Below are 15,000 nucleotides of genomic sequence, written 5' to 3' on the forward strand. Positions count from 1 at the left end.
CTTGAGCAAGGCACCTGACCCCTCACTGCTCTCCCATGCCCACATCCACAGCTGAAGAGCCCTTGAGCAAGGCCCCTAACCCCTCACTGCTCTCCCATGCCCACATCCACAGCTGAAGAGCCCTTGAGCAAGGCACCTAACCCCTCACTGCTCTCCCATGCCCACATCCACAGCTGAAGAGCCCTTGAGCAAGGCACCTAACCCCTCACTGCTCCCCGAGCTCAGCAGTAGCAGGCAGCTCACTGCTCCGGGTTAGTGTGTGCTTCACCTCACTGTGTGTTCACTGTGTGCTGTGTGTGTTTCACTAACTCATGGATGGGATAAATGCAGAGACCAAATTCCTTGTATACGCAAGTACCGTATACTTGGCCTATAAACCTGATTTACATTTACGTCAGAGAGTTGGTCAGTCAATAGTGTCCTGATGTTCAATCAAACTGTGTTTATTACACTGGGCTCCTCCTACCTCCTCTTTCTCTCTTTTCTCCCCACCTGTCTCCATCACTCTATACCCACTCTCTCTCTCTCTCTCTCCTTCTTTTTCTCACACACTCTATACCCCTCTACCCCCCCTCCCTCTCTCTCTCTCTCCTCCTCCATATGAGTGTGTGTTATGTGTCAGATGTACAACTTTGTGCTGAACACTAGAGATATTGAGCCCCCCCTTCATCATGTGCTGTGCTCCCTTTCATTCATCACGATGATGTGATTATATGGTCATATATCGTCCTAATATGGTCATATATCATCCTAATATGGTCATATATCATCCTGTTTTACGATGATGTGATTATGTGGTCATATATCGCCCTAATATGGTCATATATCATTCTATTTCACGATGATGTGATTATGTGGTCATATATCGTCCTATTTTATGATGATGTGATTATGTGGTCATATATTGTCCTAATATGGTCATATATCATCCTGTTTTACGATGATGTGATTATGTGGTGTTTCGGCCAGCTCGTGAACAGACCGCAACATAAAGAGAGACAACAACAGTTTCAAATTTAACCATTTATTAACAAACTAAAGTGTCTAGGGAGATGAGTGTTGAAGAGTGTGTGTATGCGTGAATGTAAATGGTAGTATCAGCATGTAAGATGAGTAAGTGAAAGGCAAAGGGGGAAAATAGAAATAAAGAGGAGAGAAAGACTAACGTGCCAGTGTAGAGGACTACCAACGTGCCTGCAGGAAAGGAGGAAAAGGTGCCTGCTGAGAGAGAGAGAGAACCCCTTTTATAGCCCCACCCAATACAGGTGCACCTAATAATGCCCAGGCCAGGACCTGAAGGGGGCACAGGGGGTCGTAACAGTGGTCACATATCATCACATATCATAATTTACGATGATGTGATTATATGGTCATATATCATATTTTACGGTGATGTGATTATATGGTCATATATCGTCCTATTTTACGATGATGTTCAACTTCCTGTTAGTCTGCTTCCTGTTGGTCTGCTTCCTGTTGGTCATCTTCCTGTTGGTCATCTTCCTGTTGTCTGCTTCCTGTTGGTTCGCTTCCTGTTGGTCTTCTTCCTGTTAGTCTGCTTCCTGTTGGTCTGCTTCCTGTTGGTCATCTTCCTGTTGGTCTGCTTCCTGTTGGTTATCTTCCTGTTTGTCTGCTTCCTGTTGGTTATCTTCCTGTTTGTCAGCTTCCTTTTGGTCTGCTTCCTTTTGGTCACCTTCCTGTTGGTCTGCTTCCTGTTGGTTATCTTCCTGTTTGTCTGCTTCCTGTTGGTCTGCTTCCTGTTGGTCATCTTCCTGTTGGTCTGCTTCCTGTTGGTTATCTTCCTGTTTGTCAGCTTCCTTTTGGTCTGCTTCCTGTTGGTCACCTTCCTGTTGGTCACCTTCCTGTTAGTTATCTTCCTGTTGTCTGCTTCCTGTTGGTTCGCTTCCTGTTGGTCTTCTTCCTGTTAGTCTGCTTCCTGTTGGTCTGCTTCCTGTTGGTCTGCTTCCCGTTGGTTATCTTCCTGTTTGTCTGCTTCCTGTTGGTCTGCTTCCTGTTGGTCTGCTTCCTGTTGGTTATCTTCCTGTTTGTCAGCTTCCTTTTGGTCTGCTTCCTGTTGGTCACCTTCCTGTTGGTCTGCTTCCTGTTGGTTATCTTCCTGTTTGTCTGCTTCCTGTTGGTCTGCTTCCTGTTGGTCATCTTCCTGTTGGTCTGCTTCCTGTTGGTTATCTTCCTGTTTGTCAGCTTCCTTTTGGTCTGCTTCCTGTTGGTCACCTTCCTGTTGGTCACCTTCCTGTTAGTTATCTTCCTGTTTGTCTGCTTCCTGGTGGTCTGCTTCCTATTGGTCATCTTCCTGTTTGTCTGCTTCCTGTTGGTCTGCTTCCTGTTGGTCTGCTTCCTGTTGGTCTTTTTCCTGTTGTTCATCTTCCTGTTGGTCTTTTTCCTGTTGGTCATCTTCCTGTTGGTCTGCTTCCTGTTGGTCATCTTCCTGTTGGTCTGCTTCCTGCTGGTCATCTTCCTGTTGCGCTGGCTTGTCCAGGTACGGGCGATGTTCTGGGGGACATGGAGCAGCAGCTGCAGGTGAACCGTCTGCGGATCAGCGTCCTGGAGCAGGAGAACGCCACGCTGACCAGCAGCCTGGACAAGCTGAGGGCCACGAGGAGACTCAGAGCTGCTAACCAGCCTGCATCGGTCAGGAACTACTGAGTCATATTCATCACATTATTATAGGAACCACTGAGTCATTTTCATCATATTATTATAGGAACCACCAGCCATATTCATCATATTATTATGGGAAACACTGAGTCATATTCATCATGTTATTATAGGAACCACTGAGTCATATTCATTGATCGGAAGTATGTAGATGGGTGGAGCAGGCAAGGTCTCTCTCTCTGTACCTCTCCCATTCCACATCTCTCTCTCTCTCTGTCTCTCTCTCTCTGTACCTCTCCCATTCCACATCTCTCTCTCTCTCTCTCTGTCTCTCTCTCTCTCTGTACCTCTCCCATTCCACATCTCTCTCTCTCTCTCTCTCTCTCTCTCTCTCTCATTCTCTGCTTCTCTCCCATTCCACATGTCTCTGAGCATAGATATTAGAAAGCTAGATACGGCATTGGGCTCGAGTTCTATTACGTAAACGTGGCTGCCATATTGCTGGGGGCCATGACCCTTGACCTGTCATGTAATTTCCTGTTATCTTCTCTCTTCTCTGCAGTGTCCGAGTGTGTGTGACTCATCTAAACACCTGCAGCAGGCGTATCCAGCTAATGCTGCCCACAGTGCACAGTAAGAGCACCACTCACCTGACCTACACACCTGACCCAACACACCTGACCTACACACCTGACCCAACACACCTGACCCCACACACCTGACCCAACACACCTGACCCAACACACCTGATCCAGCTAATGCTGCCCACAGTGCACAGTAAGAGCACCACTCACCTGACCTACACACCTGACCTACACACCTGACCCAACACACCTGACCCAACACCACACACCTCGATAATTATTCTACTTTGTCTTTTATTACTTTTTTTACTACTTTTGCCTTTGTTTTTGCTTACTAATTATTCTTTATTTTTAAATGATTTTACCTTGTGTTTTATGTTTTCTTTTTATTATGATCTTTACCTTTTAACTATTCTTTGACTATATTGCCCTTCTATGCTTTTATTTGTTATTATCGTTTGGTTTTGTTTATGTAAAGCACATTGAATGACCTCTGTGTATGAAATGTGCTATATAAATAAACTTGACTTGACTTGACTTGACACCTGACCTACACACCTGACCCAACACACCTGACCCAGCTAATGCTGCCCACAGTGCACAGTAAGAGCACCACTCACCTGACCTACACACCTGACCTACACACCTGACCCAACACCACACACCTGACCTACACACCTGACCCAACACACCTGACCCAACACCACACACCCGACCTACACCACTCACCTGCCCTACACACCTGACCCAACACACCTGCCCTACACACCTGACCCAACACACCTGACCCAGCACACCTGCCATCTTCACCCAACACACCTGACCTACACACCTGACCCAGCACACCTGCCATCTTCAGCTCACCTGACCTACACACCTGACCTACACACCTGACCCAGCACACCTGACCCAACACACCTGACCTACACACCTCACCCAGCACACCTGCCATCTTCAGCTCCCCCAACACCACTATATCATATCTGTCCACTAATCCATCACACCTGTCAGTTACAGCCATCAGCCATCACACTGCAGCATGACTGAGGGTTCACAAAGTGTTGGTATGAAGGAATGCAACAGTTTGCACACAGAACCCACAACATCCCCGACACTCGTGGCGTGGCAGACCCAGGCGGGTGCATCAGAGGAGGCGCGACGGCGGGCGGTGGAGGACATGGGCCCATGGGAGCAGCCCCCGCCCCTCTCCCTGCACCTCCTCTCTCCCTCCTCCCTCTCCTCCTCCTCCTCTCCTCCCTCCATCCTCCATCAGCACACCCTCCATCTGTCCCTCCCTCCGGAGCCCGTCGACGCCGAACTGACCGCCGAACTGACCGCTGAACTGACCTACGCCAAGACCCGCCAGGCCCCCCGCGCTCGCTCTGCAGGAAGCCGACACAGGAGGAAGTGATGTCACGGCTGTGCAACTACTCCCAACGAGTCACGTTCTCTACAAACAGATCAAAACATTGGGGATGTGGCTTGAAATTGGAGCAATTAGATTTTTTTGTTGCTCTCTCCCTCTCTCTCTTTTTCTCTCTCTCTCTCTGTTTCTCTCTGTTTCTCTCTCCCTCTCTCTCTCTTATCCTCTCTATCTCTCTCTGTTTCTCTCTCTCTCTGTCTCTCTCTCTCTATATATATATATTGTGTATGTGTTTTGTTTTCACAGCAGACTGTATATCCAGTGGGTGCCTTCTGTTTGTTTTGCAATCTTGTTTTGGCGGAATTGGACCACAATTCACAGGTTGTGATACCATGACACAAACAACAACTGTTTGGAAGGCTACTGTACTGTCAATTGATTATCTTTCTGTACGTTATGAGTGCTGAAATTGTGTTTGTCTAAGATGCCCATCATGATAATGGAAGTTGTCATTGAAAACATGTTTCCAAGTGTTAATAATAAAATAGCCCTGATTGTACTGTATACGTTTTTACAGGGAAAAGCAGCCCTTTAGTGAATTATATAGTTGAATTTAGTGTTAAAGTATGTATACTCCAAATCGAAAAATGCAATAAATGCAAGCAGGCACAGAAAAAGAAAAACATTTTCTAAACTAGTAAAGTGCTAAATATTATGAGGTGATGACAGGTTTTCTTGGGGAGCAGATGAGAGAACTCTTTTACACATATCATCAGGTCAGTTTTGGATTGTGCACTGTATCTGTTTTAAAAAGACTTGATATGTGCAGCCCAAAGCTCTCAGGATATGTGCAGCCCAAAGCTCTCAGGATATGTGCAGCCCAAAGCTCTCAGGATATGTGCAGCCCAAAGCTCTCAGGATATGTGCAGCCCAAAGCTCTCAGGATATGTGCAGCCCAAAGCTCTCAGGATATGTGCAGCCCAAAGCTCTCAGGATATGTGCATTTACTCTGGCAGAAACGGGGCAGAAACCGTTAGAGATGCAGCTTCCTGTACACGGCTGGAACAGACTAGAGAGAGCAGCTGGAACAGACTAAGAGAGAGCAGCTGGAACAGACTAGAGAGAGCAGCTGGAACAGACTAGAGAGAGCAGCTGGAACAGACTAGAGAGAGCAGCTGGAACAGACTAGAGAGAGCAGCTTCCTGTACACGGCTGGAACAGACTAAGAGAGAGCAGCTGGAACAGACTAGAGAGAGCAGCTGGAACAGACTAGAGAGAGCAGCTGGAACAGACTAGAGAGAGCAGCTGGAACAGACTAAGAGAGAGCAGCTGGAACAGACTAGAGAGAGCAGCTGGAACAGACTAGAGAGAGCAGCTGGAACAGACTAGAGAGAGCAGCTGGAACAGACTAAGAGAGAGCAGCTGGAACAGACTAGAGAGAGCAGCTGGAACAGACTAGAGAGAGCAGCTGGAACAGACTAGAGAGAGCAGCTGGAACAGACTAGAGAGAGCAGCTGGAACAGACTAGAGAGAGCAGCTGGAACAGACTAGAGAGAGCAGCTGGAACAGACTAGAGAGAGCAGCTGGAACAGACTAGAGAGAGCAGCTGGAACAGACTAGAGAGAGCAGCTGGAACAGACTAGAGAGAGCAGCTGGAACAGACTAAGAGAGAGCAGCTGGAACAGACTAGAGAGAGCAGCTGGAACAGACTAGAGAGAGCAGCTGGAACAGACTAAGAGAGAGAACAAGTGTCCGTTCAGCCAGTTCTATTTCGTCTGAGTGCTCTGAATTTAATAAAAAAAACAGGAGACAAAATGGGGCTTTGTAAAGCAGTGTCGCAAGGCAAGGCAAGGCTATTTATTTACTGTATATAGCGCATTTCATACTCCAGGTAGACACAATGTGCTTTACACAGCTATGGCATTACCTCAAATAAAAGTAAACAGGTATAAAACATATCACAGTAGTAGAATAAGTAAAAACAATAAAAAAAAAAAAATTAAATACAGGAAAAAGCCATAGAGAAGAGGGTGGTCTTCAGTTGGGTTTTAAAATTGGTTGGAGCATTCTTAATGTGATGCTGTGTGTGAGGGTGATATAATGGTGATGGTGTGTGTGATGGTGATGGTGTGTGTGTTGGTGATGTGATGGTGTGTGTACAGTATGAGATGGTGTGTGTGTGTATGAGATGGTGATGGTATGTGTGTTGGTGCTGATGTGTGTGATGGTGATGTGATGGTGTGTGTGTATGAGATGGTGTGTGTGTGTATGAGATGGTGATGGTATGTGTGTTGGTGATGGTGTGTGTGATGGTGGCTGTGTGTGTGTTGGTGATGATGGCAGTGTGTGTGTGTGTGGGTATGAGATGGTGATGGTGTGTGTGTGTGTGTGTATGAGATGGTGATGGTGTGTGTGTGTGTGTATGAGATGGTGATTGTGTATGAGATGGTGATGGTGTGTGTGTATGAGATGGTGACTGTGTGTGTGTATGAGATGGTGTGTGAGATGGTGATGGTGTGTGTGTATGAGATGGTGTGTGTGATGGTGGCTGTGTGTGTGTGTGTGTTGGTGATGTGATGGTGATGGTGTGTGTGGGTATGAGATGGTGATGGTGTGTGTATGTGTACAGTATGAGATGGTGTGTGTGATGGTGTCTGTGTGGGTATGAGATGGTGATGGTGTGTGTGTGTATGAGATGGTGTGTGTGTGTACAGTATGAGATGGTGTGTGTGTGTGGGTACAGTATGAGATGGTGATGGTGATTGTGTGTGTGTGTGTGTGTGTGTGTGATGGTGATGGTGATTGTGTGTGTGTGTCTGTGAAGGCACGGATGGGGCATCTTGGGAATGCAGGCCTTTTTGGGCCCCGCACCATATCATATATCCCTGATATGCATGTGTGTGCATCTGTGTGTGTGTGTGTGCATGTGTGTGTGTGTGTGGTGATGTGTGCATCAGTGTGTGTGTGTGTGTGTGGTAATATGTGCATCTGTGTGTGTGTGTGTGTGTGTGTGTGTATACCATACCAAGGCTTTGAACCGGTTCATGAACCGAAAACGAAAACCAGAAACTTTTGATGTTTTGCTAGGAACAGAAACGAAACCAGAAACTTTTTTTATGTTCCGGAACAGAATCTTTTATCTAAAATAATGGTAACCTTGGTAACCGGTTAATACTGTTATTTTTTCATTCTTTGACAAGATTTCTGTGCAATATGACTTGGTGAGGTGCACTTCCCGCCGCTTACTCATCGGGAGAAATGTAATAGAGAAGCTTGGCGCCAACAAGTAGCCTAATCAAGATCGTATCCCAAGCTGTAGTCTGTCTCCCAAGCTCAATCATAAGAGGTAAATATTGTACCAAATATTTCACAAATGTTTGGTTTTAAATATGAATTCTATCTATTTAAATAGGCTACGAATTTCCAACGCATTGTTGTAAAATTCTGCTGGGTCAAGCTAACGAAAATATAGCTAAATAATGTTGGACAGCTAGCATTGACACTACCTTGCCAATAAATGACATGGCAGAAATGTTCCTTGTCTTAATTCATGTATAATATCGAAAAAAATGTAGGCATGTCAGAATTACAGTTATGCCGCATAATGTAGCCTATAGTGCTTTTTTAATGTTTGATGATAAAATACAGAGTTAAGGAAAATGATGTAGATTAACAATATAATTTTAAAGTCCTAATGATCAGCCTACTTACAGTTTTTTACAATTGTTTACACACGTTTTCAAAACTCTGTGTCTATTTTTCAAAACTCCACACACAAAACCCACAACTGCTCACACAAAATGCAAAATGCCCCAAATCTCCAGCAAAATGACACACAACATTCAAAATGTCAAAAACACATGTTTAAAGCAAACATTCGCTTCACATTACAAACACTTTTGTCATAATATGACATTCACTAGTTCGCCCTTCTATATGATTGCTTCAGCTAGACTAGAATGTATGGGAGAAGTGCGTGTTTGGCAAGGTAGCTGTCCGTGGTCCTGGAGTGCCTGGAGCGGATATCGCGATAGAGCGATGACCGCTTGCACCCCCCTGTGTAAGGAGGATGAGTAACAGGGCAATTGGTGAAATGGAGGAGTAGGGGGAGGAGGGGGGATGATTTCGCGAACGTCGGAGCGTGTGACGTATGGAAAAGGAGGTCGGCTTAAATAGGCCTACCCTGCGGCGGCAGTGGGTGAGTTAATTGCTGTCAATCATCCCGAAGGCTCCACCCGAACTTTGTTTATAAAACATCATTTCACTAGTTCGCCCTTCTATATGATTGCTTCAGCTAGACTAGAATGTATGGGAGAAGTGCGTGTTTGGCAAGGTAGCTGTCCGTGGTCCTGGAGTGCCTGGAGCGGATATCGCGATAGAGCGATGACTGCTTGCACCCCAAAAGATCACAGAGAAAGGCCGCTACCAACTACATAAGTGCTTGCTGAGCGAGTCGTAAATCCGCTAGATTGGAGCGGATGTAAGACTGGTAGGCATCCGAGGACCAACGGCCCAGTATTTTAATTTGTTGCTCCGATAAGCCGTTGAGCGCAGCTGTTGTGGCAGCTCCTATCCTGAAGGAGTGTGCGGAGTAGCGATCCGCGGGAAAACCAGATTTGACTAGAATGGTTTTTAAGAGTGTCTGGAATCTGTGGCGAGTGATGGGTAGCCCTTCGTCTGACACGAAGGGCGGGCTAGTAGACGAAGCTTGAGCTGACCGATATGAGATGTAGTGAGATAGGTATTGGAAAGCTGAAGATCTGAGGCGGAGTTAAATGGATATGGAGTGTCCTTTTCGGGACTGATCGGTTTTACTCTGTTTGATGGTAAATCGAATGGTGTCTTGGTCTAGCTGCTCTAGATCTGCGATGCACGGGTGGACATCGGGAATGAAGAGAGACGAAGGGCATGTAAACTCGCTACATCTCAGCAGCCCAAAAAGGCCAGTAGAAACATAACGGAGATGGTGGAATCGGAATGCGGTGACATGAACCCTTTGCGAAGGGTAGCGAGGCAGGTGGCGAGAATGCTTGAGGTAATGGGAAGGCGGGAGTCTTGGGGGACTGGATGTTGCCTACGGATACCTTTAATTAACAAGCCTATCCTGGTGTCGGAGAAGGGGCATTCGGAGCCGTGGGGGCGTTTGTAGAAGAAATGAATGCCAGCTAGGTAGACTCTAATGGAAGAAACTTTGATCCCGAGTGAAGTGTGGGCGTAGGTGATAATGATATGGTGACTGCATCGAAACTGGTAAATGGTAGTGAGTGCTTTGCGTGGAACTGTTTGAAGCACGACCAAGCAGTCCAGTAGGACTGCATGGTCCTGGGTGCGAGGGCATGAAGGGCTTGGTCGGCTGTGATGGGCTGAAGATAGCTGAGGGGGTGGTTTATGGGAAGATGGTCTCCGAAAAGCTGGGGAGTGGAGTAGGGTACGGGTCCGCCTCTGGAGCCGAGCTTCTGAATCTCTGGAATTTAAGACGAGAGAGAGAGTCAGCAATTCCATTGTGGCAACCGGGGACGTGCGCGGCTCTTATAATAAGCTGGTAGCTGGCTGCTATCCAGATAAGACGCCTAATAAGAGGGGAAAGCGCAGGCGATTTTGAGCTCGAGTTATTAAGACGTGCACTACGGCTTCGTTGTCGCTGTGGATTATCACACTCTTGGAGGTCCACTCATTCCCCCAGGTAGGGCCGTGATGGCTACGGGGTAGAGTTCGAACACGGCTGACGATTCGTTTCCAGTTGTTAGCTCTCTGAACTCTAGTGGCCACGGGGATGCAAACCAGCGCCCTTTGAAAAAGCCTCCGAAGCCTGTTGAGGGGGCTGTGTCGGTGTACAACTGGAGCTCTTCTGGAGATGATTGGCAGTCGTCGTAGAACATGCACAGACCATTCCATTCGTCTAAAACATCCTCCAGAATTTGATATCGGCCAGACACTGGGCATCTAGAGATACGACGTCTTCGAGAGATGGGGTTGCTGAGCGCAGTTTAGGAGATGCGAGATGAAAGGGCGGCCCTGGGGAATGAGTTGACTAGTGGACACTCGACCGCGCCGTGACTGGGGCTATTGCAGAGAGGACAAGATGGCTTAAGTCCTAGGAAAACGCGGTTATGGAGCTCCATATCGAGCGCGCCCCAGTAGGGGTTTTAGTTCCAGAGGCCGACTCTGGCAGCGCATTTGCTGAAAACAACCGGTGGTAGCCTACGTATGAAAATGAGCTCCACCGTAGGATACGGCTAGGCCGGCGATGGTGGCCAGGTAGTCATTTAGCTTAGTCATTTGCGTCGACTGGAGAACACGAAACAGACGACTTCTGTGTAGTTGGTAAAAGCTACGGTGAACTCGGGAAATGACAGGGTTTTTGATGCTGGGCCAGAATTTTTTTTTTTAGAGAAAAACCAGTTCGCCGCAAACTAGATCCCGGTTATGAGAGGGAATAGGAAGGGAGGGAAGAATGGTAGAAAGGTCTACGTCTGCACCTGACAAGATGAGGTTCCTGGTGGACGCTGTGACGGGTGGTGGTTCGAATGCTGCAGCGTGAGGAGGCGGTGGCAGGGCCTGTGCTGTGGCTAAAGAATAGTTTTGCTGCCGGAACGGGACGTCGTGGTCCGAAGCACTCGCTGAGTGCTGATGACCCGCTGCTGCGGGCTGGTCTAGCGCGGAGCCGGGGAAGAGATGGGAAGGGAGAAAAGGGGGGAGGGAGGGAGCGGTCGCTGACGCGACCGGAAGGGGAGCAACCTGGGACAGGGTCGCGGGAAGTGGGACGGGGAAGGAAAGAGGGTTAGGGGGGAGTAGCGACGCTGTCGCTATCGGCGCCGACTGAGACCAGGTGCTCGCTAACTCATAAGAGAGATGGGGAGCTAGTGAGGTGACTCTTCGAGCTGACGCTTCGTGAGTTGAGGCGTGCTGTACAGACGTGGCTCCCGGAATGGAAAGGGGAGGGGGGAGAGGGGGGGAGAGGGGGGAGAGGGGGGAGGGAGGGAGCAGTCGTCGGAACGACTGGAGGTGGGGCAGGCCTGGACCGAGTCCTGGCTAGGGGAGGTGGATGGGGGAGGGAAAGAAGGAGTGGGGGGGAGTAGCGACGCTGTCGCTACCGGGGCCGTCTGGAGAAGTGGGGTTGGACCCGGAAATACGGCGGAGATGCGGCGGGAATGGGCCTGAGCCGCTGACGTGGCAGTGGCTGTGGCTGAAGCAGCGGAATGATACGCTCTGAAGCGTGTGGTGCCGGAAAGTGCTGTCGGCGTGCCCGGTTCGCGAGGTGGCTGGTGGTGTGTGCTTCGTCCGGCTGAATGGCCGGCGGAAGGAACCGCGTCGGGATGCCAGAAGGAGCAGCCTGCTTCCTGGTCTGGGGAGGAAAACAAAGTGAGGGAGCGGGAGGGCGAAAAGACCGGGTTATCCGACTGCGTTAGAAGGCGGAGGAGATGGAACTTCCTATCCGACATACGGAACGCGATGCCGCGGGAATGGAGAGTGCTGCGGATGCGAGCCACTGTCCAGTGGGTAGGGTCAACGCCTTGCTGGCGCTGGGTGGATTTCCAGTTCCATGAGAGCTGTCTTGTCAATGCGAACGATACGCAGACTGAATGATTTCGCGAACGTCGGAGCGTGTGACGTATGGAAAAGGAGGTCGGCTTAAATAGGCCTACCCTGCGGCGGCAGTGGGTGAGTTAATTGCTGTCAATCATCCCGAAGGCTCCACCCGAACTTTGTTTATAAAACATCATTTTTGGATACATCATGTACACACTGTTGCTCAAAACCTAAAGCTCTTCTGTCTTAGGCTTTCTATATGTATTTCCATACAAGAGTGAAAGTTACGGTATCAACAAAGAGAAGTTGAAATACACAGTAAAAATGCAAGCAATATTGAAACATTTGCTGTTGTGAATACAATATTTTACAGCAAACAAGAAAAAAAAGCAAAGAAGAATACACTGACCACCAGATGTGGATGGAGTTTTGAAAACACTGATTTTGTTTTTTTCTAAAGACAAGTGTGTGTGTGTGTGTGGGGGGGGGGGGGGTCGTGTACAGTATGTATTCATAGGCCTATAGACCCTTTCAACTGCAGAAACAAACAATTCTACAGTAAGCGTTCCATTTTCTGGAGGCACAAAAAAATGTATTGAGCTAATGGTACTGTAACATGGTGACAAACAAAAATAGAGTAAAAAGACAAATTTTAATAAAGTCAACTTTTTGTAGAACATTACTGTAAGCTAAAGTCCGATTACTGTATTTTCTCTATTTTCAAAGTATCTGCGTTGGTTCTGAATATTTCAACCGGAAATCCTCTAGGAGCAGATTGAAAGGGTCTATACCTATATAGAGACTATATCTATTCATAGACCTATACTAAGGCAATGATTGGATGGTGTTCAGTAAAGTAAAGAGTGTTTGCACATGTGAAGAGAAAGAGTGAAGCACTGGTGATTTAGTGTGCCATTTTGATGGGTTGTGTTTGAAGAACGAAATCAAGTTACTTCCTGTTAGAATTTTGTGTGTTAGGTAGAAAATTGTGTGTTGTGTTTTGCAAAATGTGTTTTAGTCAATTGAAAACTGAGTCAAACACTGAGAATTAGTGTATGGTTTTGCAGATTTGGTGTCGGGTTATGATGTTTGGAGGACATGTTTAGAAAATTGTGTGACAAGCAAAGATTTAGTGTGTAAGCAGTTGAAAAAAACTGTAATTGTATGTCCCACAGCTGACATGGAACGTTACATATTAACCGGTTCGAGAACTTTATTTTTTATATTTTAACCAGTTCAGGAACATCAATTTTAGGGTTGAACCTAAAACCGGAAACGTTAAAATACTGTTTCTGTTCGGAACGAACCAATTGGAAAAAAATTCTGGTTCAAAGCCCTGGTGTGTACTGTACACATGAGTCTGGTGTGTACTGTACACATGAGTCTGGTGTGTACTGTACACATGAGTCTGGTGTATACTGTACACATGAGTCTGGTGTGTACTGTACACATGAGTCTGGTGTATACTGTACACATGAGTCTGGTGTATACTGTACACATGAGTCTGGTGTATACTGTACACATGAGTCTGGTGTATACTGTACACATGAGTCTGGTGTATACTGTACACATGAGTCTGGTGTGTACTGTACACATGAGTCTGGTGTATACTGTACACATGAGTCTGGTGTATACTGTACACATGAGTCTGGTGTATACTGTATGAGTCTAGTGTATACTGTACACATGAGTCTAGTGTATACTGTATGAGTCTGGTGTATACTGTACACATGAGTCTGGTGTATACTGTACACATGAGTCTGGTGTGTACTGTACACATGAGTCTGGTGTATACTGTATGAGTCTGGTGTATACTGTACACATGAGTCTGGTGTATACTGTACACATGAGTCTGGTGTATACTGTATGAGTCTAGTGTATACTGTACACATGAGTCTAGTGTATACTGTATGAGTCTGGTGTATACTGTACACATGAGTCTGGTGTATACTGTACACATGAGTCTGGTGTATACTGTACACATGAGTCTGGTGTGTACTGTACACATGAGTCTGGTGTATACTGTATGAGTCTAGTGTATACTGTACACATGAGTCTGGTGTATACTGTATGAGTCTGGTGTATACTGTACACATGAGTCTGGTGTATACTGTACACATGAGTCTGGTGTGTACTGTACACATGAGTCTGGTGTATACTGTATGAGTCTAGTGTATACTGTACACATGAGTCTGGTGTATACTGTATGAGTCTAGTGTATACTGTACACATGAGTCTGGTGTATACTGTACACATGAGTCTGGTGTATACTGTATGAGTCTGGTGTATACTGTACACATGAGTCTAGTGTATACTGTACACATGAGTCTGGTGTATACTGTATGAGTCTAGTGTATACTGTACACATGAGTCTGGTGTATACTGTATGAGTCTAGTGTATACTGTACACATGAGTCTGGTGTGTACTGTACACATGAGTCTGGTGTATACTGTATGAGTCTAGTGTATACTGTACACATGAGTCTGGTGTGTACTGTACACATGAGTCTGGTGTATACTGTACACATGAGTCTGGTGTGTACTGTATACATGAGTCTGGTGTATACTGTATGAGTCTAGTGTATACTGTACACATGAGTCTGGTGTGTACTGTACACATGAGTCTGGTGTATACTGTACACATGAGTCTGGTGTATACTGTACACATGAGTCTGGTGTGTACTGTACACATGAGTCTGGTGTATACTGTATGAGTCTGGTGTATACTGTACACATGAGTCTGGTGTATACTGTATGAGTCTGGTGTGTACTGTACACATGAGTCTGGTGTATACTGTACACATGAGTCTGGTGTGTACAGTACACATGAGTCTGGTGTATACTGCACACATGAGTCTGGTGTATACTGCACACATGAGTCTGGTGTATACTGTACACATGAGTCTG

The 15,000-nt window shown here is 46.7% G+C and overlaps 2 protein-coding genes across 5 annotated transcripts in view; one reads left to right on the forward strand and one right to left on the reverse strand.

Annotated features, from left to right (window-relative positions):
- ccdc157 (coiled-coil domain containing 157) overlaps positions 1-5,122 on the forward strand; it is an 11,484-nt gene extending 6,362 nt beyond the window's left edge. For 3 of the 4 annotated variants that reach the window (XM_042102270.1, XM_042102272.1, XM_042102273.1), the window contains exons 8-10: positions 2,498-2,649; positions 3,179-3,249; positions 4,212-5,122. In XM_042102270.1, coding sequence (XP_041958204.1) covers positions 2,498-2,649; positions 3,179-3,249; positions 4,212-4,611 — 623 coding nt within the window. In that variant the 3' untranslated portion in view covers positions 4,612-5,122. The remainder of the gene's footprint in view (positions 1-2,497; positions 2,650-3,178; positions 3,250-4,211) is intronic. The other variant, XM_042102271.1, reaches the window with a different exon arrangement.
- LOC121716106 (chemokine-like receptor 1) overlaps positions 1-15,000 on the reverse strand; it is a 965,204-nt gene that overhangs the window by 363,192 nt on the left and 587,012 nt on the right. The window lies entirely within an intron of this gene.

The sequence above is a fragment of the Alosa sapidissima genome, chromosome 8 (genome assembly GCF_018492685.1).
Source record: "Alosa sapidissima isolate fAloSap1 chromosome 8, fAloSap1.pri, whole genome shotgun sequence".
Lineage (NCBI taxonomy): Eukaryota > Metazoa > Chordata > Actinopteri > Clupeiformes > Clupeidae > Alosa > Alosa sapidissima.